The following is a 14,736-nucleotide window of genomic DNA, read 5'->3' as shown; positions in this document are numbered from 1 at the left end:
ACACGGACGGGACATTGCAACCGTCCTAAATAAAGTGTCTTGCTTAACAACAGGAATTTGGGCCTCAGTTGTGGACATAAGTCAGATGCGACTTCAAAGGCCTCTCACTCAATTCTAATAATAATAATAGTAATAGAATTGGAAGGGACCTTGGAGGTCATCTAGTCCAACCCCCTGCTCAGGCAGGAAGCCCTATACCGTTTCGGACCAACGGCTGTCCAGTCTCTTCTTAAAAACTTCCAGTGTTGGAGCATTCACCGCTTCTGGAGGCAGGTTGTTCCGCTGGTTAATTGTTCTAACTGTCAGGAAGTTTCTCTTCAGTTCTAGGTTGCTTCTCTCCTTGGTTAGTTTCCATTGCTTTTTGTCTTGCTTGTTATAATTTCATATTGCATACTCAAACATTTTCTCCTGTTTTTCTGCCTTGGAACTCAAGACTCCTCTAAGATTCCCAGATGGTCCACAGATCTCCTTGGCCTCAGGCACAAAACAGGCAGGCCTCAACATATAACCGTTCCATTTAACGATGCTTCGAAGTTAGGACATCACTGACAAACGTGATTTATTTGCAATAGGGGTGAATATCTGTAACTTGGGCATAGGTTGAGGGTGAAGGTTCGTTCTCTGAGCTTGCGGGTGGGTTTCCAAACGTTTCATTACCTGGCTGGGTAATATCTTCAGCAGAGTTTAGGGGATGTTAGAGTTGTTGTTCTTCTGTGGATAATGGCTTTGTGTGGTCAGTCGGTCTTGTGATGGGGAAGTCATGTCAGAGAGAGAGAGAGAGAGAGAGAGAGAGAGATGAAAGAGATAGATGGATGGATGGATGGATGGATGGATGGATGGATAGATAGATAGATAGATAGATAGATAGATAGATAGATAGATAGATAGATAGATAGATAGATAGATAGATAGATAGATAGATAGATAATGGAAAAGGTAGATGATAGACAGATAGAGATAGAGAGATGATAGATGATAATGGCAGACAGACAGACAGACATAGATAGATGATAGAGATGATGGATAGATAGATAGATAGATAGATAGATAGATAGATAGATAGATAGATAGATAGATAGATAGATAGATAGATAGATAGATAGATAGATAGATAGATAGGAAAAGGTAGATGATATAGATGATAGACAGATAGAGATAGATAATGATAGATAATGATAGATAGGTAGACAGACAGACAGATAGATAGGTAGACAGATAGATGAGTCACCAAATAGCTACAGTGATTTACTTAACAACCGTGGCAGAAAAGGTCGTAAAACGGGACAAAACTCACTTAAACAGCCACCTTGCTTAGCAAACCAACAGGTTGGGCTCAGTGGCAGTCATAAGGCGAGGACAAACCCCGCATTGTCTAAATTCCTTCCAAAGTTGGCCGGGGTCACAGAAAACCCGTCTCGATGGGCATTTGAACCGGCCTAACTTGACCCGCCTTGTAGATCAAGGGGGACTCGAGAACATTGTCCCGAGGACCTTCCAAGTCTCTTCTGAGCTGACAACAGCAACTGCTTGGGGACCTTTCGGGAGGGGAAGTCCGAGGAAAGCATTTGTGTTAACTTCTAAACTGAGCACGAGAGGTTCCAAAAACAAAATTCTTCTCAGCTGGGAAACCTGAGCACCTCGGCCGTGCTCCTTCCCCGGTGGTCAGCCTCTCCACCACCCACATCGCTTGCTCACCCCGTTTCGGCCGTTCAGAAGAATTTGTGCAGCCCTGAGGCACCAGAAATAGATCTGAAGTCTCTCTCGGCCAAAGGGACTATGATTGGCAGGCTGTCCCTAAGCCTTCAATATCAGGGTTAACCTCTGCCCTTTGGGGCTTAAGACCAACAGCACCGAGATCTACACAGTGCTGGGCTGCATTAACAGAGGGACAGAATCAAGATCACATGAAGTGTTAATACCACTTTACAAGGCCTTGGTAAGGCCACACTTGGAATACTGCATCCAGTTTTGGTCACCACGATGTACAAAAGATGTTGAGACTCTAGAAAAAGTGCAGAGAAGAGCAACAAAGATGATCAGGGGACTGGAGGCTAAAACATATAAGGACCAGCTGCTGGAATTGGGTATGTCTAGTTTAATAAAGAGAAGGATGAGGGGGACATGATAGCAGTCTTCCAGTATCTCAGGGGCTGCCCCAAAGAAGAGGGAGTCAAGCTATTCTCCAAAGCGCCTGAAGGCAGGACAAGAAGCAACGGATGGAAACTCATCAAGGAGAGAAGCAACCTAGAACTAAGGAGAAACTTCCTGACAGTGAGAACAATTAACCAGTGGAACAACCTGCCTCCAGAAGCGGTGAATGCTCCAACACTGGAAGTTTTTAAGAAGAGACTGGACAGCCATTTGTCCGAAATGGTGTAGGGTTTCCTGCCTGAGCAGGGGGTTGGACTAGATGACTTCCAAGGTCCCTTCCAACTTTATCATTATTACTATTACTATTCTCCAAAGCGTCTGAAGGCAGGACAAGAAGGAACAGATGGAAACTCATCAAGGAGAGAAGCAACCTAGAACTAAGGAGAAACTTCCTGACAGTTAGAACAATTAACCAGTGGAACAACCTGCCTCCAGAAGCTGTGAATGCTCCAACACTGGAAGTTTTTAAGAAGAGACTGGACAGCCATTTGTCCGAAATGGTGTAGGGTTTCCTGCCTGAGCAGGGGGTTGGACTCGATGACCTCCAAGGTCCGTTCCAACTTTATTATTATTATTATTAAAGATAGTCCTTAAGTTACAACATTTTGTTTAGTGACGGTTCAAAGTTAACAAGGACACTGAAAAAGGTGACTTAAGACGGTTGTTCACCGTTTACGGCCCTTGAAGCATCCCCCCCACCCCTATGATCACATGATCAAAATTCAGAAGCTTGGCTACTGGTTCACTCTTAAAGAACTGAATCTTCTTTCTCTTTAAACTCTAAACTTTAAACTCTTTAAACTTTAAACTTCTCTTTAAAGTCAATCTATCCATTTCTGCACATTCTAAGATTTTCTTAATTAAAACCTCTTCAGCTGGTAAGTTTTCATTTTTCCAGTATTGGGCAAATGCTATTCTCACTGCTGTCAGTACATGCAATGTTAAATATTCATTCTCCTTCTCCTAATCAGGTCCTAATATTCCTAACAAAAACAGTTCTGGTTTAAATTCTATCTGTCTTTTAACCATCTTTTCCAACCATGTATGTATCTTAACCCAAAACATTTTTTGCTTTAGGGCATGTCCACCAGATATGATCGTTAAGTACCTGGTCTTTGATTACATTCCCAGCAATTATTCGAAGTATTTTTAAACATTTTCGCTAATCTTACTGGTGTCATATGCCATCTATAAAACATTTTTATACAAATTTTCTTTATATGAGACTACTTTAGCCATGACTGGAGTCTTAAGCAAGAGAGTAAGGTAATCTGAAATATTTTCCCCTTTTTCCTGGCAGGACCTGAAGAAATACGGCGCAACCACCGTTGTGAGGGTGTGTGAAGTGACCTACGACAAGACGCCCCTGGAAAAGGATGGCATTAAAGTGATGGTAAGTCTCCGTGTTTCGTTTTTTTTTCCCCTTAATCTTGGCTGAAGCAACCCAGAAGATCAAGCATCACGAATGGAGCCAGTGAATTCTTCTAAGGGAATTAAAATGTCCTGCCTGAGCTTGGGATAGCTCACGTGGGTTCAGCAAGGTTGTATGTTCTGCAAAATTGAGATTGAAATTCAATGGGTTTATGTGACCCCAGACTCCGATCTCACATAAAACATCATCAGAGTTGGAAGGAACCTTGGAGGCCTTCTAGTCTAACCGTCTGCTCAAGCAGGAGACCCTATACCAGGGGTAGGCAACCTTGGCTCTTTTATGACTCGTGGACTTCAACTCCCAGAATTCCTGAGCCAGCCTGGCTCAGCTTGGAAACCTCTCCCTTTCCCCTCAGCATGGCTGGCTCAGGAATTCTGGGAGTTAAAGTTCATGAGTCATAAAAGAGCCAAGGTTGCCTACCCCCTGGACTAGACCATTTCAGACCAATGGCTGTCCAGTCTCTTCTTAAAAACCTCCGGTGATGAAGCACCCACAACTTCTGAAGGCAAGCTGTTCCACTAATTAATTGTCCTCACTGTTAGGAAGTTTTCTCCTTAGTTCCAGGTTGCTTCTCTCCTTGATTAGTTTCCATCCATTGTTTCTTGTCTTGCCTTCTGGTGCTTTGGAGAATAGGTTGACCCCCTCTCCTAAGGGGCAGCCCCTTAGATATTGGAACGCTACTATCATGTCTCCCCTGGTCCTTCTTTTCATTAAATTAGACATTACATCCACAACTTCTGGAGGCAAGTCGTTCCACCGATTAATTGTTCTGTCAGGAAATTCCTCCTTAGTTCTAGGTTGCTTCTCTCCTTGGTTAGTTTCATCCGTTGCTTCTTGTCCTGCCTTCAGGCTCTTTGGAGAATAGCTTGACTCCCTCTTCTTTGGGGCATCCCCTGAGATACTGGAAGGCTGCTATCATGTCCCCCCTCGTCCTTCTCTTCATTAAACTAGACATACCCAATTCCTGCAACCGTTCTTGATATGTTTTAGCCTCCAGTCCCCTAATCATCTTCGTTGCTCTTCTCTGCACTCTTTCCAGACTGCAGATAGTCCTTGACTTACAACAGTTCATTTAGTGATACAACAGCACTGAAAAAAAGGAACTTATGAGCAGGGTTTTTTTTTTTACAGTTAACAACCTCTGCAGCGTCCCCATGATCACGGGATCAAAATTCCAGAAAACGAGAAAACTCTTCACCTCTCAATATGTTCCTCTCTTGAGTCATCCAAGCTCGTCTCCATGCTATTGAGTCATGAGCAAGGCGGAAATTTTCCAGGGCATCCTCACTCTCCCCCGACCAGCAGACTGTTTCCCTCTGGAAACAGATGTAAAAGGGAAATCCTCGGGAAGCTGGCTGATTTAACGTAGGACATCCGTTGGGAAGCATAAACCAGTTTAAAGAGCTGTGGGGGAGGTTGTTCATTGTAAAAACCAGCTGCTTATGCGATGATCTCACTTAGAATGGATGCTAATTTTTTAAAAAAGATGGCCTTATGCTAAAGCAGAGGTGGGGAACTTGGGCCCTTTACGACTTGTGGACTTCAACTCCCAGAATTCCTGAGCCAGGATGGGAACTTGACCCCTTTATGACTTATTTTCTTGCAGATGTTTCATGACCCAACTAGGTAACCTCATCAGTTCTTGAAGGGAGTTGGGTTTATGGAAAGGAGGAGGAGGAGGAGGACTGTAGGGTTCTTGGTGCCCTCTGAGCTTGGTGGTTTTCTTGCAGATGTTTCATGACCCAACTAGGTAACATCATCAGTGCTAGAAGGGAGTGGGGTTTCCATAGAGGAGAGGAAGGGAGGAGAAGGAGGAGGAAAAGGACTATGGGGTCCTTGATACTCTCTGAACTTGGTGGTTTTCTTGCAGATGTTTCATTACCAAACTATAACAATAATAAAGTTGGAAGGGACCTTGGAGGTCATCTAGTCCAACCCCCTGCTCAGGCAGGAAACCCTATATCATTTCAGACAAATGCCTGTTCAGTCTCTTCTTAAAAACTTCCACATTGGAGCAGTCACAACTTCTGGAGGCAGCTTGTTCCACTGGTTAATTGTTCTCACTGTCAGGAAGTTTCTCCTTAGTTCTAGGTTGCTTCTCTCCTTGATCAGTTTCCATCCATTGCTTCTTGTCCTGCCTTCAGGCACTTTGGAGAATAGCTTGACTCCCTCTTCTTTGTGATTTGGAACCCCCCAAGAACACTCCCATCAAAACTGATAGGACAAACCACTAGTATATACAAGTAAGAGCAACCCCCCCCCCTCCTAGCACTGATGACGTTACCTAGTTAGGTTATGAAATGTGTGCAAGAAAACTACCAAACCTAGAGAGCATCAAGGACTCCACAGTTCTTCTTCTTCTTCTTCTTCTTCTTCTTCTCCTCCTCCTCCTCCTCCCCCTCCTCCTCCTCCTCCTCCTCCTCTCCACAAACCCAACTCACTTCTAGCACTGATGACGTTTGCTAGTTAGGTTATGAAATGTCTACAAGAAAACCACCAAACCTAGAGAGCATCAAGGACTCCACAGTTCTCCTCCTCCTCCTCCTCCTCCTCCTCCTCTCCACAAACCCCACTCCCTTCTAGCACTGATGACGTTACCTAGTTAGGTAATGAAATGTCTGCAAGAAAACTGCCAAGCTCAGAGAGCACCAAAAACTACTCATTCAATCCTGAGCTACAGATGTTTTCTTCTATTGACAGAAAAGAGTAATAATGCTTTTGTCCCCAAAGGCACAAATTAAGTAAGATGCACGGCACCCATTTCTGACCATCTCAAGAAGGCAGCCTTTAAAAAGGTCTGCCAAAGGTTATTTTGCAACCGGAGAAGGAAATTCTCCACTTCCAAAAATGTCCCAGGTTGCATAATCTCAAGTTTTCTTTCCCTTGGGCAGCAGCTGAAAATCTTGGCAGGGGAAAAAAATAAAATAATGGTATTATTTCTGGTCGCGTAGAAACGTAGCTGCCTGCAGTGAGATTGGCTGTGACGATTACGATAGGATATTAGGATATTAGTTCCTCCATCAGTTGTCACTGGGAAATAACCAAAGTCTCCGTCCCAACAATTAAAATCCTGCCTGGGAACTTCTGTATTTCTTACGCAAACTTGAGCCATTCCTGTTTTTATTTTTTTATTTTTTTCCAACTCAGTGCTGTGGTTGGAAGGAAAGTTATGTAAACGGACTTGAAATTCTGCCTTTCTGTCCTCGGGATAACTCTTCAAAAACCTAAGAGAAAGGGATTGAATTGGGTGCAAACCATGACATTGCAAAAATAAAGGAGAATATTTGTGTCAGAATCCAATTATATTTCATCAACTATGGAAAACCCCATTTCTGCCCTCTCTGGATTCTGTCATACGATGAAGGGGAAGGGGAGAAGGGGTGAACAAAGGGGTTTTATGGCCCTCACTTCCTTCGGTACAACTTCAAAGGGACTGAATGTGGATACCACCAAAAGGACTAATCATAACAATGGGGCCATCAGCTTTCATCTACTCCTCTCTGAAGTCTCCCACCGGCAGTGAGGAAAAAGAGGGTGGAAATGTAACGCCTGGGATTGTCGCTGGAAGGACGGTGGGGCTGCTGGGGACCCCTTAAAACCTTGAATTGTAGGACTTGGGCCCCAGGTCCTGTCTAGAACACCTGCAACCATTTTCTTTTAATAAAGATGCCTGTTGGAAGGAATATTCCAAGAGTTCTGTCTTCTTAAGATGCAAAGTGGGGTGGGTCCTTATAATTTGTAGCTCAGGGTTGAAATGGGGGGTGGGTGGGGGGCAGCTTGGTGCTCTCCAAGCTTGCTTGTTTTCTTTTAGACGTTTCATGACCCAACCAGGGAACGTCCTCAGTGATAGAATAGAGTAGAGTAGAATAGAACAGAACAGAACAGAACAGAACACAGTAGTGTCCAAAATTGTGGAAACTTTTTGGGAAAATTGTACAGTAGAAATGCCACCTTTGGTTAAGTTTCCACCCATTTTTTCTTCTAATTCCTTTATAGCTGTAGCCTTGTTCACTTAATAAATACTATTTTACATCGCTTTCTGGGCAACCAGTCAACTCTTTGCACCATGACTTTAATTTTATTACGTTTTACAAGCTCACTAAATGAAAGAACACAAAAAAACCCTAGCCAACTGGATAGCGATCACATAACACACTGACTGACAAATGTCCTCCTCTCGGCTTCAGTACATGACATCGACAACTGGATCCTACTGTGATCTGATTGGCTCATGGCCAAAACAAAATGGCACCCGATTGGCTCTCTAAACAGTCACGCTCATTGGCTACAATCAGAGGAAGAAAAGCTACCTGAGATCAACCTAAGCAAGTGGTGCTTCCTTTTTCCGGTTATTTGCCTATAACATTTCATAGAATACAGTACGGATAATCGAACAAACTTACGTTGCATTACATTCTTGATTAAATTAAGTGAACTGCTCTAATGGTGTAAGGATCTGTACGGGACATCCATCTGGGCATTACCGTTTCCATGAGAGACAGCCAGTTCTTAGGGATGGGGGTCCACCTCCGTCAGAAGATCTCCATCCGGCCCCCCAGTTTTGGCTTCAGCGGGTTGTGTTGTGTGGTTTGTAAGGGAAAGGAGGACTTGGGCACCCTCTCCGTGGTTGCTTCCTGCCTGCAGCCGAGTGCCAACTTAAGCGCAGGTGCAGGATGCAGTCAAAGAACGCCTCGGATGCAGGTGTTTTAATCTTACCTTCTGGGCTTTTCCGTTTAAAACCAAAAAAAACCCAAAGCCCGTTCTAAAAATAAATGCACATTTTTGTTGGAAAAAGCAGAAGCCGCTTCGTGTATCCTGCTTTGTTTTCTCGTCCCAGCTGTTGATCTGGAACGGCACCAATTCTTCATTCGTAGCACAACTTTCTGAAATCCCCGCCTAGGACTCTCTTCCGGGATCCAGAGATATCCTTTCCTGGCTTGTGTGAATGTGGGATTTCAAGGGCTTCGCTTTTGTCTCTTAAGGCCACCAGGGTTCGATGTCATATCACAGCAATGTCCCACCTGAATCAAGATCAGGAAGAAAGCTGCTGGTGGTCCCATAGGTCTCCTACACCCTCTCCCCACCTTAATATAATAATAATAAAGTTGGAAGGGACCTTGGAGGTCATCCAGTCCAACCCCCTGCTCAGGCAGGAAACCCTATACCATTTCGGACAAATGGCTGTCCAGACTCTTCTTAAAAACTTCCAGTGTTGGAGCATTCGCCGCTTCTGGAGGCAGGTTGTTCCACTGGCTAATTGTTCTAACTGTCAGGAAGTTTCTCCTTAGTTCTAATAATAATAATAAAGTTGGAAGGGACCTTGGAGGTCATCGAGTCCAACCCCCTGCTCAGGCAGGAAACCCTACACCATTTCGGACAAAGGACTGTCCAGTCTCTTCTTAAAAACTTCCAGTGTTGGAGCATTCACCGCTTCTGGAGGCAGGTTGTTCCACTGGTTAATTGTTCTCACTGTCAGGAAGTTTCTCCTTAGTTCTAGGTTGCTTCTCTCCTTGGTTAGTTTCCATCCATTGCTTCTTGTCCTGCCTTCAGGCGCTTTGGAGTATAGCTTGACTCCCTCTTCTTTGGGGCAGCCCCTGAGATATTGGAACACTGCTATCATGTCCTCCCTCGTCCTTCTCTTTGTTAAACTAGACATACCCAATTCCAGCAGCCGTTCCTTATATGCTTTAGCCTCCAGTCCCCTAATCATCCTTGTTGCTCTTCTCTGTACTCTTTCTAGAGTCTCAACATCTTTTTTACATCGTGGTGACCAAAACTGGAAGCAGTATTCCAAGTGTGGCCTTACCAAGGCATTGTAAAGTGGTATTAATACTTCACGTGATCTTGATTCTATCCCTCTGTTAATGCAGCCTAGCACTGTGTTGGCCTTTTTGGCAGCTGCAGCACACGGCTGGCTCCTATTTAAGTGATTGTCCACTAGGACTCCGAGATCCCTCTCACAGTTCTTAAATGTCTGGTCAATGCCTGTATAACACAAGCTTTAACTTTACCAAGGCCTTGTAAAGTGGTATTAATACTTCACATGATCTTGATTCTATCCCTCTGTGAATGCAGCCCAGCACTTATTTTCTACGGAGATTCCCAGTCATCCAAGTCATGGTTGACCCAAAGGTGCTTTTTCAGGAGGCAACTGGACTTCCTTGTTTTTCCTTTGAAGATGTTTCGCTTCTCCTCCGAGAAGCTTCTTCAGCTCTGACGAGATGGTGGGGAAGGGAAGGATTTATACTCCTTGCAGACAGCTGGTCGTTTGCCTCCTTTTAGAGAGTCGTTGAGGCCACTTGCAGGGTACAACATAGAACAAACCCATCAGGACAAGATTCAGCAGTCCACCTACATTTAAAAAACAAAGGCCATTCTTTATATTTATAAAGGATTTATATTCCTTGCAGACTGCTGGTCATTGGCATTCTTTTAGAGAGTCGTTGAGGCCACTTGCAGGGTACAGCATAGGAGAACTAACCTACGTCTGCAAGTAAACAAGCGGGCTCAGAGAGCACCAAGGACCCCACAGTTGTCCTCCTCCTCCTCTCCACATGCATCACTCCCTTCTTTCACTGATGATGTTACCTAGTTGGGTCATGGAACATCTAAACAAGCTCAGGAGCACCAAGGACCCCACACTCCTCCTCCTACTTCACAGACCCTACTTCCTTCTAGCACTGATGACGTTACCTAGTTGGGTCATGAAACGTCTTTTAAGTAAACAAGCAAGCTCAGAGAGCCACAAGGACCTCTCATCTCTGGTCTTCTTCTCCAGGACTGGCCCTTTGATGATGGAGCTCCACCACCCAACAAAATTGTAGACGACTGGCTCAACCTACTGAAGACCAAATTCTGCGAAGATCCCGGCTGCTGCGTCGCTGTCCATTGTGTGGCTGGCCTGGGACGGTGAGTGCCCTCCTGGCAGGGTCTGACTCAGTAACAAGCACTGTGTTGTTATCGTTGATGTTTTTCCTTTGCACAAAACTCTGCAATTATCCGTGGCTAAGAGTTTGACTATCTTCACTATTTTAGATATACGTGGTAGAGAAGAACTTGTAGGTTGGCACTCAGTTTAGATCCAGATCCTTGTAAGACGGATGGACTTCAGTTCCCAGAATTCCCTAGATAGTCCAGCCATCTTAAAGTAGAAAACACAAGTCCATATGTTCAGTTTTGTGTAACTTGGTTTTTTTTTTCCCCTTCAGCCTTGGCGTCCTGATTTATTATTCTTCAGCCATTTTGTCGTTGTTGTTTTTTTTAAATTGGAATAGAGAAATAATATCGCTTTGTGGGCCTGATCTCACTTCTGTCTTTTCCTGTCCAGGGCTCCCGTTCTGGTCGCACTCGCCCTGATTGAGAGCGGAATGAAATACGAAGACGCCATCCAGTTCATTAGACAGTAAGTGCCTCTTCTGGAAACCTCTGTGCCACCTGCCTCTGGTGGAGATGGACCACCACCGGTCAGTGGGCAACTACTTGGCACATCTTTAAGAATACAGGAACCCAAGATGTTCTTGTTTTTCTTTGAAGACGTTTCGCTTCTCATCCAAGAAGCTTCTTCAGCTCTGACGGGATGGTGGGGAATGGAAGGATTTATACTCCTTGCAAACAGCTGGTCATTTGCATTCTTTTAGAGAGTTGTTGAGGCCACTTGCCGGGTACAACATAGAACAAACCCATCAGGACAAGATTCAGCAGTCCACCTACATTTAAAAAACAAAGGCCACTCTTTATAAAGGATTTATACTCCTTGCAGACAGCTGGTCATTTGCAGTCTTAGAGAGACGTTGAGGCCACTTGCAGGGTACAGCATAGGAGAACAAACCCATCAGGACAAGATTCAGCAGTCCACCTACATTAAAAAAAAAACACTCTTTATAAAGGATTTATGTTCCTTGCAGACAGCTGATCATTTGCACTCTTTCAGAGAGTTGTTGAGGCCACTTGCAGGGTACAACATAGGAGAACAAACCCATCAGGACAAGGTTCAGCAGTCCATCTACATTTAAAAAAACACTCTTTATATTTATAAAGGATTTATATTCCTTGCAGACAGATAGTCATTTGCACTCTTTTAGAGAGTTGTTGAGGCCACTTGCAGGAGAACAAACCCATCAGGACAAGATTCAGCAGTCCATCTACATTTAAAAAAACACTCTTTATATTTATAAAGGATTTATATTCCTTGCAGACAGATAGTCATTTGCACTCTTTTAGAGAGTTGTTGAGGCCACTTGCAGGAGAACAAACCCATCAGGACAAGATTCAGCAGTCCACCTACATTTAAAAACTAAAGGCCACTCTTTATATTTATAAAGGATTTATATTCTTTGCAGACAGCTGGTCATTTGCATTCTTTTAGAGAGTTGTTGAGGCCATCTGGAGGTTTATGTCTTCAGGGTCACCTGAGTAGTGAATATGGGTGTGGAGCCTTGCCTGCAGGACGTTTTCTGCCCTGGGTCTCTTCACTGTTGAAGTGACCCTGAGGACACAGATAAGCCTCCAAGTGGCCTCAACGACTCTCTAAAAGGATGCAAATGACCAGCTGTCGGCAAGGAATATAAATCCTTCCCTTCCCCACCATACAGTCAGAGCTGAAGAAGCTTCCTGGATGAGAAGCGAAAAGTCTTCCAAGAACAAAAAAGAAAGTCCAGTTGCTTCCTGAAAAAGCACCTTTGGGACAATCACAACTTGGATGACCGAGAACCTCCACAGACAGTTGGCAGGAATCTTTCCCACTGGGTGGTACCACTTCAGAGTATAGACGGGGGAGGTGCTTCAAATCCCTCCTTCCCCAACTCTGAACAAAATTGCAATAAATGCATTATCTTAAGCCCTGGAAACGGCTTATAATCTTAATTCTCCAAGCAGGGTTGCTTCTAAGCTGGAAGCAGGAGACGCGTTCATTCCTGCACACGGTCCAAATTGTGTTGGAAGGGTCAAAAAATATTGGCATCACAATAAACTCTTTTGTGGATGCATACAGGACGCCAAGAACAGGTAGTCCTCAACTTAACGACCAGTTGCGTAGTCACCGTTCTAAGTTACAATGGATCCTCCCAAAAGGTACTTAACGACCTGGATTAAAAGTTCCAACTCAGAAGAAGACCTGGGGGGATCACTTTCCTACTCATGCCAAGAAATCTGCATGGAAGTGTCCATGTTGTTGCCTGGAATCAGTTTGTTCTAGTGGTTCAGGCATCAGACTAGAAACCAGGAGACAGTGAGTTATAGCCCCAGCTTAAGATGAAAGCCAGGTGGGTGATTTGGATGACGTTGGGCTTCTTGGCAAGAGGGGCAGCCAACAAGTCTAATAAATAAATCACCAGGAGACGGTGAGTTCTAGTCCCACCTTAAGCAGGAGGATCAGCTGGTGGATTGGAACTCCCCATCTCCTAGTGTGATTGGCGCAAAGTCACCCAGCCAGCTTTCATGCCTAAGGCGGGACTAGAACTCACAGTGTCCTGGTGATTGACTCAAAGTCACTCAACTGGCTTTCAAGACTAAGGCGGGACTAGAACTCATTGTCTCCTGGTGATAGGCCCAAAGTCACCCATCTGGCTTCCATGACTAAGGTGGGACTAGAACTCATTGTCTCCTAGTGATTGGCCCAAAGTCACCCAGCCAGCTTTCATGCCTAAGACGGGACTAGAACTCAAAATGTCCTGGTGATTGATCCAAGGTCATTCAACTGGCTTTCATGCATAAGGTGGGACTAGAACTCATTGTGTCCTGGTGATTGACCCAAAGTCACCTAGCCAGCTTTCATGCCTAAGGTAGGACTAGAACTCACCGTCTCCTGGTGATTGGTCCAAAGTCACCCAGCCGACTTTCATGCCTAAGGCAGGACTAGAACTCACAGTGTCCTGGTGATTGACTCAAAGTCACTCAACTGGCTTTCATGACTAAGGCGGGACTAGAACTCATTATCTCCTAGTGATTGGCCCAAAGTCACCCAGCCGGCTTTCATGCCTAAAGCGGGACTAGAATTCACCATCTCCCAGTTTCCAGCCTGTTGCCTTAACTCAGAAGTCCCCGACCTTTTGGGCACCAGGGACCGGTTCCGTGGAGAGAGGTTTTTCCACAGAGCGGAGAATGCGTGGTTTTGTGTGCTCAGTGGCGTAGCGTGGGTTGTCAGCACCCGGGGCAAGGCAAGTAATTTGCGCCCCCCCCCCCTCCACAGTGGGCGGCGGCTCGGATCGGATTCGCACAGCCAGCACTGCAGAGAGAGTGAGTGAGCCAGGCAGGGGCAGAGAGCTGCGAGTGCGAGCGCGCCCCCCCAGATGTTGCGCCCGGTGCGGCCGGCCCCCCCTGCACCCCCCACGCTACGCCACTGTGTGTGCTGTCTGCATCCCACGGATGGGGATTTGCTTGTTTGTGCGGACCGGTTGCTGGCATGCCGCGGCCCAGTACCGGTCCACGGACCGGGGGGTTGGGGACCCCTCCCTTAACCCCTAGACCAAAATGTCTCCTCCCTACATGGAAAGATGCTCCTGGCTTTCAGACATTTTGAGGAGCACACAACATCCTTCCTTCCTCTTCCTCCTCTTTGCAGGAAACGCCGAGGCGCCATCAACAGCAAGCAGCTGACCTATCTGGAGAAATACCGGCCGAAGCAGCGCCTGCGTTTCAAGGATCCCCAGAACCACAAGAATAAATGCTGCATCATGTAAACCTCCGTGGTGGTGTGTCCCCCTTGCTGGATTCCACCCGTGGGGGAAGACGAACCACGCCCCACTCAAAAAAAAACCGCACAGGGCTTGACTTCGGAAGTTTGCGGAGGACATTTTTATCACAACTCCCCCCCCCCTCCTTTTTGTTTTTTGTTTTTTGAGTTGTCCCAAGCAAGGAGAACTCGGAGTTGACCCCCTTTGTTGGTTTCAAAGGCTTGAAATGACGGCGGTTCACCCCACCCCCACCCCACCCCACCCGTCTCCTTTCTTTTCCCAGATATTCACCTTGTCAGAAACTCTTTGTAACAACGTCAACTTTCAATGCAATAACTCCGGAGCGTCCACTTTTCTGTGGAGAACTGATGGATGGGTGGATGGATTAAGGCGTAAACTAACTATAGTAGATGCCATTGGGTTGGCAGGCCTGGAGTTAAGACCGCTTCTTCTGGGCAGAGATCAATCTAGATCAGGGGCCTT

At 45.5% G+C, this 14,736-nt stretch overlaps 1 protein-coding gene across 1 annotated transcript in view; it reads left to right on the top strand.

The window, feature by feature from the left end:
* PTP4A3 (protein tyrosine phosphatase 4A3) overlaps positions 1-14,300 on the top strand; it is a 23,487-nt gene extending 9,187 nt beyond the window's left edge. Inside the window, exons 2-5 of the mRNA XM_015822051.1 lie at positions 3,452-3,544; positions 10,362-10,492; positions 10,911-10,985; positions 14,142-14,300. Of these exons, the coding sequence (XP_015677537.1) occupies positions 3,452-3,544; positions 10,362-10,492; positions 10,911-10,985; positions 14,142-14,259 (417 nt within the window). The 3' untranslated portion in view covers positions 14,260-14,300. The remainder of the gene's footprint in view (positions 1-3,451; positions 3,545-10,361; positions 10,493-10,910; positions 10,986-14,141) is intronic.
* Positions 14,301-14,736: the final 436 nt, after the last annotated feature.

The sequence above is a fragment of the Protobothrops mucrosquamatus genome, unplaced genomic scaffold (genome assembly GCF_001527695.2).
Source record: "Protobothrops mucrosquamatus isolate PMUCROS unplaced genomic scaffold, P.Mucros_1.0 scaffold1447, whole genome shotgun sequence".
In the NCBI taxonomy this organism is placed as follows: Eukaryota; Metazoa; Chordata; class Lepidosauria; order Squamata; family Viperidae; genus Protobothrops; species Protobothrops mucrosquamatus.
Note: the sequence above shows the minus strand (reverse complement) of the source record. Positions and strands in the feature narration are given on the sequence as shown.